Source organism: Phalangium opilio, unplaced genomic scaffold (assembly GCF_054372755.1).
Source record: "Phalangium opilio isolate 3A_F unplaced genomic scaffold, DU_Popi_V2 ptg000101l_1, whole genome shotgun sequence".
Lineage (NCBI taxonomy): Eukaryota > Metazoa > Arthropoda > Arachnida > Opiliones > Phalangiidae > Phalangium > Phalangium opilio.
This window is the reverse complement of record NW_028324204.1, coordinates 4033337-4040431: the sequence shown is the minus strand read 5'-3', so window position 1 is coordinate 4040431 and position 7095 is coordinate 4033337. Positions and strand designations below refer to the sequence as shown.

At 42.6% G+C, this 7095-nt stretch overlaps 1 protein-coding gene across 1 annotated transcript; it reads left to right on the top strand.

Moving 5' to 3' along the window:
- The first annotated feature begins 1375 nt into the window (after positions 1–1375).
- On the top strand, positions 1376–6813 carry LOC149630981 (uncharacterized). The gene is made up of 3 exons (XM_089851197.1): positions 1376–3870; positions 3948–5265; positions 5404–6813. The coding sequence occupies exons 1-3, from the start codon at positions 1376–1378 to the stop codon at positions 6811–6813; spliced, it is 5223 nt and encodes a 1740-aa protein (XP_089707323.1).
- Positions 6814–7095: the final 282 nt, after the last annotated feature.

Genomic DNA, 7095 nt, shown 5'->3' with positions numbered 1-7095 from the left:
GATTATTATAATGAAATTTAGGTAATCGGACCTTTTAAAGGCTTAACACTTAAGTTTTGAGCTAATTTCAGGTTTACAAGTGGGGACCTAAACCGTCTTCCAACCTTATATCTGGGGACATTTGTGTATAAATTATTAGATTTTGAATTAGTGTCGAAGCCTATATGGTTCCATCAGGCATTTCAATTTCATTTTTTACACTCGACAAATTTACAAGTGCGGACCTTCACTGTCATTTCAACAGACAAGTGGGGTCTTTTAAACACACATTTTCAAATTTCATGTATATTATAATTTTATAGTTAAAATATTGATTATCAGAATGAAATTTAAGCAATCAGTCCTATTTTTAGCTTAACACTAAAGTTTTGAGCTAATTTCAGGTTTACAAGTGGGGACCTAAACCGTCTTCCAACCTTATATCTGGGACATTTGTGTATAAATTATTAGATTTTGAATTAGTGTCGAAGCCTATATGGTTCCATCAGGTATTTCAATTTCATTTTTCACACTCGATAAATTTACAAGTGGGGACCTTCACTGTCATTTCAACAGACAAGTGGGGTCTTTTAAACACACATATTCAATTTCATGTATATTATAATTTTATAGTTAAAATATTGATTATCAGAATGAAATTTAAGTAATCAGTCCTATTTTTAGCTTAACACTTAAGTTTTGAGTGTGTTAAAAAGTAAATCAGTCGTGAACTGAATTTCTGTATTTTTATATTACTATTACTTTTATTTTGTATTCTGTATTTTTCTGTATTTACTTATTGAGATTGTGAACTTTTGGAAGCACGTCTTTGGTGGTACAAAATTTTCCATGATTCAAGCGAATCTCGAGCGACGAGAAAAGAGGACCACCAAAGACGGGGACTTTCCATTCCTAGCGCGGTAGCCTCTCTCTCTCTCTCTCGACCAACATGACTAAGAGGGTTTTCACTGACAAATAAAAGGTGAAGGGCTTAAAGAAAACCAAGAGAGAGAGTGGGGGCATTGGCGACAATTTTACTTCAGTACTTCACTTCGAACTAAGAACTCGTACGCGTATACACGAGAAGTTTTTTCTGCTACTCTAGCAGTGCGCGTATGGAGTAATTTTACTAAACGATTATCATTAAAGAACTGTTTTTTGTTACTGTGGTGCAGTTTTTGGACTAATTCAACTCGGCCCTTAAACCGAATAAAACTTAATAAATGTTGTTTTTTCAGTCGGCAACATTTATAGCGAAAAATTAGCTCTCCCCTATAGCTCACGGTAAACCTTCCCCACATTATGGTGCCGAAACCCGGGAAGTAAGGCGAGTGTGAACTTTAAAACTACCATTAACTTTAAGTGATAGTATCGTAAGGACTAAAACGAAGTCAAAATGGCGGAATCGGCGAACGAACTTAAAAGACTAATGAGAACGCGAAAGGTCTTACGCGTATCAGTGCAATCAGTGATTAACACGGTCGAGGCGGAAATGAAAAATGAACACCCAAAGGTCGAAGCTTTCGAACAAGCGATTGCTTTGTTGGACTCAAAAGAGCCAGAATTAAAGGCTCTCGACGAACAAATACAGACTATAATGGAGGATACAGAGACGGAGGAACGATTGGAGCAGGAGCTACAGGAAGCGATCGTGATGGCGGAAAGGTTGGTCATATCCCGTAACCGGGCCAAGAGATTCATAGGCAAAGAAAATCAACCACATCCTGGAACTACACATCCCTACCAGTCACCTTTAAGCCCTCCAAGTGCCCAAAGCGAAGAAAGAAGCTTATCAGTGCGCCTTCCCAAGTTGGAAATTCCAAAATTCAACGGGGACTTCTCCAAATGGCAATGCTTCTGGGGACAATATGAAGCTTCCATCCACAACAACGAACGCCTAGGAATCTCAGATAAGTTTACATATCTTAGGGGTTTAGTGGAGGGTGAAGCCGCGGTTTCTATAAAAGGGTACACATTAACTGAAGCGAACTATTACGCGGCTATTAAACTATTGAAAAATCGGTACGGCAAAAAATCCGTAATCATAAGTGAACACAAAAGCAATCTATTAAATATGCCGGCAGTTTCTAGTGCGAACGATATAAATGGACTTAAAAAACTGTACGACACATGCGAAGTTCAAGTGAGAAGCCTAGAGGGGTTAAACGTTCCCCAAGAACATTACGGTTCATTTTTAGTCCATATTCTGGGTGGTTTACTACCTCCAGAAATGGTGTTAGAATTTAGCAGAAATAGAGAGGACGAAGAGAGTGAATGGGAAGTGGAGGAGCTATTGCAATTCACCAAGAGAGAAATTGTATGTTTGGAGCGGGTTAATGCGGTTAAGAGAATAGACAAATCCAAAGAGCATAAAAAACCAGTAGAAAAACCGAGCTTTCAATCTAGACATACAAACTTTGCAGTGAAGCAAAGTATTCCCACCGTCGCTGCCTTACATATTGGCCTTAATGAGCAAAACAATACTACATACCAGGGAAATAATTTATGCCCAATTTGCGATAGCTCTGACCACAACCCAATAAATTGTACCTTGTCTATAGTTGAACGTAGAAAGAGAGTTTCGGACAAAAGACTTTGTTTTATTTGTATGCGTGGGCGGCACAAGGCATCAAGGTGCCATTATAGATATCGAAATTGTGGTTCGTGCGGGAGAAAGCATAATCCAGCCCTATGTGAAGGTGATACAAACACCGCCCCCCACCAAAACGTCCAGCCGCGTCAGGCCACTACCGGGCATCCGCAAAATAACGGTGCTACATCGGATTCGGGAGCGCGACAAATTTCAGCCGCGGCAGTCGTAGCGACATCTATAGCTAAAACTCATCCTAAGGAAGAAATCCTTCTTCAAACAGCGCGAGCCAAAGCGATTGGTCCAACAGGAGACTTCCAAAAGACTAGAATATTTTTTGACGGAGGCAGTCAAGCCAGTTTCGTTACGCAATCTCTCTCCCAAAAACTCAATCTGAAGGTCATAGGAGAGCAGCCCATCAATGTACACAAGTTTGAAGGGGAAGCCCCTGTTAGAACGACCCGAAAGATAGTTGAACTTAAGGTTCAACACGAAAGCGATCCATCCAGAGCTACCGTAATTCGAGCGTTTGAGGCGAAATCCATTTGTGGAGCCGTATTCTCAGTACCTAGTGAAGACTTAATTGGCGAAATGGAGACACGCGGATTAGAAGTAGCTGACTATCCTAACGGAGATGGAAATCAAGAGGGAAATCCTATAGAAATTCTAATCGGGTCCGACCATTTTTGGGAAATTGCAAGCGGAAAGACGGAGAGACTAGGAAAAGCCCTAGTAGCCCTGGATACGAAATTCGGATGGGTGGTGCAAGGGCCCACCGGAGTGACTACGATGTCTGAGGAAATAGCCTCGACCATAGGCGTAAACCAAGTTACCATAACAAGGGACATACTAGAGCATATTCCTTCCGAATCTGAAGAATCCCTATCAAACCAGATTCGATCCTTGTGGGAGTTAGATGCCATGGGAATTATTGAGACTGGAGAAGCCAATAATTTAGAGAACCACGAAACCTTGAAACAGTTTGAGCAGACGATATCTTTTGATCAAGGGCGATACCAGGTGGTCTTCCCTTGGAAGAGCAACAAAGACCAGTTGGGCGACAACTATGTAATAGCGCGAAAAAGAACCGAAAATCTATTACGAAGGCTAAGAGCAAACCCAAAGCTATTCAAAAACTACAATGACGTCATAGTCGAACAAATAAAAACGGGAATCGTTGAAGAGGTACCACCCGAAGAAGCCATCGTTTCAGACCCAAATCGAGCGGTCTATTATATCCCTCACCAAGCAGTCATCAGGGAAGATAAAGACACCACAAAGACTCGCGTCGTCTTGGACGCGTCTTCTCACGCGAGCGGCGTACCATCATGGAATCGGGACCGAGCTTGATACCAGACCTCTTTGATATACTAATTAGATTTCGCGAACATCGAGTAGCTTTAAACGGAGACATTGAGAAGGCATTCCATCAAATTTGTATCAAACCGGAAGACCGCGATGCCTTACGTTTCTTATGGGTCAAGAACCTAGAATCTGAAAGCGATAAAGAGCTGACGACGTACCGCTTAACTAGGGTACCCTTTGGTGTTACCGCTAGTCCCTTTTTACTGTCAGCTACCATCAAGCACCACGTGAAACAATACCAAGATTCTAATCCAGCAGCGAGCAAGACCCTCGCGAGAGACTTTTACGTAGACGATTTGTTTACCGGCGGAAAAAACTACCAAGAAGCCTACGCTCTAGCCATCGACTCGGCAAAAATTATGAATGGCGCAGGAATGAACCTTCGCAAATGGAGGAGCAACTCTAAAGAACTTAAAGCGCTTTTAGGAATTCAGCAAGAACCGGAAACGAAAAATGACTCGCTGACTAAAACTCAATCTGTTAAGGTTTTAGGGCTTTCCTGGATCGAAGAAAATGATACTCTTATTTTTGACGTTAGCGCCCTTCTACAATTCCTAACAACCAATGACAGCACTAAGCGATTCGTCCTGAAGGCAGTAGCCAGAATTTTCGACCCCCTCGGGTTTTTAACGCCGTTCACTATAAGGGCAAAAATTCTTATGCAGGCACTATGGCAAAAAGGCCTACAATGGGATGAAAAATTACCAGAAGATATAGCAGAGAAATTTCAAACGTGGTGTGAAGAGTTGCCTAACATTCGCTACGTACAAGTACCAAGGTTTTATCTCCCAAAGGCTCCAGAGAAAATGTCAAACCCAACCGAACTCCACTGTTTCGTAGACGCCAGCGAAAAGGCTTACGCTGCGGTTGTCTATTTGCGCTACAAAGACCTCAGCGGAAATTATTGCGCCACTCTCGTTGCATCAAAGGCAAGGGTAGCGCCCTTAAAGAAACTTACGCTTCCTCGTCTAGAGCTTATGGGTGCAGTCATAGGTGCAAAACTTACCAATCGTCTACAAGGGCAATTAGAGACGAAACCATCGAAGGTCACAATTTGGACAGATTCCATGATTACCTTACACTGGGTGCGTGGATCGCCTAGTCAGTGGAAACCGTTTGTAGAAAATCGGGTGCGAGAAATTCAGGCTATAAGCGACCCCCTTAATTGGAAACACTGCCCTGGCAAAAATAATCCTGCTGACTTACCTACTCGTGGCCAAAAATTAGCAGACTTAGCGACAAATCCCCTTTGGTTAAATGGACCTGAATTTCTGAGAGAGCCAGAATGTCTAATTAGCAACCACGAAATCCAAGACTTAAATGAAGAAGCAGTTAGTGATTAGCTACGATCCAAAGGCCTAGCAGTCGTTCAAATCATAAGTTCAAGCGAGTTGCCAAGAAAACCCATTTTCAGTCTAGAAAACCAAAGTAAACTAATTCGAGTTTACCGAGTAACGGCGTGGATTAAGCGATTTTTAGAAAACGCCAAGGCGAAGACAAAGGTCAGTGGACCGCTTACATCAGAAGAGATAACAAACGCAGAAAAGTATTGGGTTTCTCAGGCGCAAGAAGAAAGCTACCCCTCGGAATTGAAGTCGCTTAAAGAGGGCACTCCAATCGACAAAAACTCGTCCTTAGTGACGCTCAACCCTTTTTTGGATAAGGATCGACTAATTTCAGTGGGCAGCCGACTTAGCAGTGAAAACCTTACTTATAGAGAGCTACATCCTTGGGTACTTTCTGCAAAACACCACTTAGCCAAATTAATAACGTTAAACCACCATGAGCGATTAAACCACGTCGGTGTAAGCGATACACTGGGAGAAATAAGGGAACAATTTTGGATCCCAAGAGCTAGAGAAATGGTAAAAAAGCAACTTAACACGTGTACGCGATGCAAGATATTTCGAGCGAAACCGAGCGCAGCAGTCATGGGTCCTCTTCCCCCAACAAGGACAACACCAGCTCCAACATTTGAAGTCTGTGGCGTGGACTTCTGCGGCCCATTATATGACAGAGAAGAAAACAAATGTTACGTGGCTCTATTTACATGTGCCGTCACGCGCGCGGTCCACCTTGAGGTGGTATCGGACTTGACCGCGGAATGTTTCCTTCTCGCCTTTCGTCGCTTCGTGGCGCGACGCGGTATGGTCAAAACCATGTACAGTGACAATGCGAAGACTTTTAAGCGTGCCGACGCGGATCTCGCCATACTATGGAAAAATTTAAAACATCCGGAAGTCGCGGACTATTTTAGCACGCGTCGGATCACGTGGAAATACATTGCTGACCGAGCCGCCTGGTGGGGCGGCTTCTGGGAGCGCCTGGTTGGCAGCGTTAAGGTTGGCCTCAGAAAAGTAATTGGGTTAGCTCGACTAACCTTGGAAGAAATAGGAACCGTCCTATCGGAAATAGAAGCCACAATCAATTCGCGCCCAATTACTTACATGTATGAGGAGACTTCTGAGCCAATCCCCCTCACTCCAGCTCACTTTTTAGTCGGTCGTCGTTTGACCGTTCTACCTTCTAGAGTTTTCTCACGAAACGAACCACAAAGGGTATCTAGATTAGATTTAACTAAAAGATGGCAATATCGCCAAACCTTAATGGAGAGATTTTGGATTCGATGGAAACGGGATTATTTATTGGAATTACGATCTGCCCATCATCGAACCAAATGTCAGCCCACTAAAGAACTAGAAGTGGGAGACATAGTAATGATAGAGGAAGCCAAAATGCCTAGGCTTATGTGGAATATAGGTAGAATTAGCGGAGCAGTAAAAGGCAGGGACGGGATAGTTAGGTCATGTTTACTAAGATTGCCTAATGGGAACACAATACGCCGCCCCGTACAACTACTATATCACCTAGAGTGTTAATAAAATTAATTTGCATTTAAATCTTGACCTTCCGTCAAGGTGCGGGAGTGTGTTAAAAAGTAAATCAGTCGTGAACTGAATTTCTGTATTTTTATATTACTATTACTTTTATTTTGTATTCTGTATTTTTCTGTATTTACTTATTGAGATTGTGAACTTTTGGAAGCACGTCTTTGGTGGTACAAAATTTTCCATGATTCAAGCGAATCTCGAGCGACGAGAAAAGAGGACCACCAAAGACGGGGACTTTCCATTCCTAGCGCGGTAGCCTCTCTCTCTCTC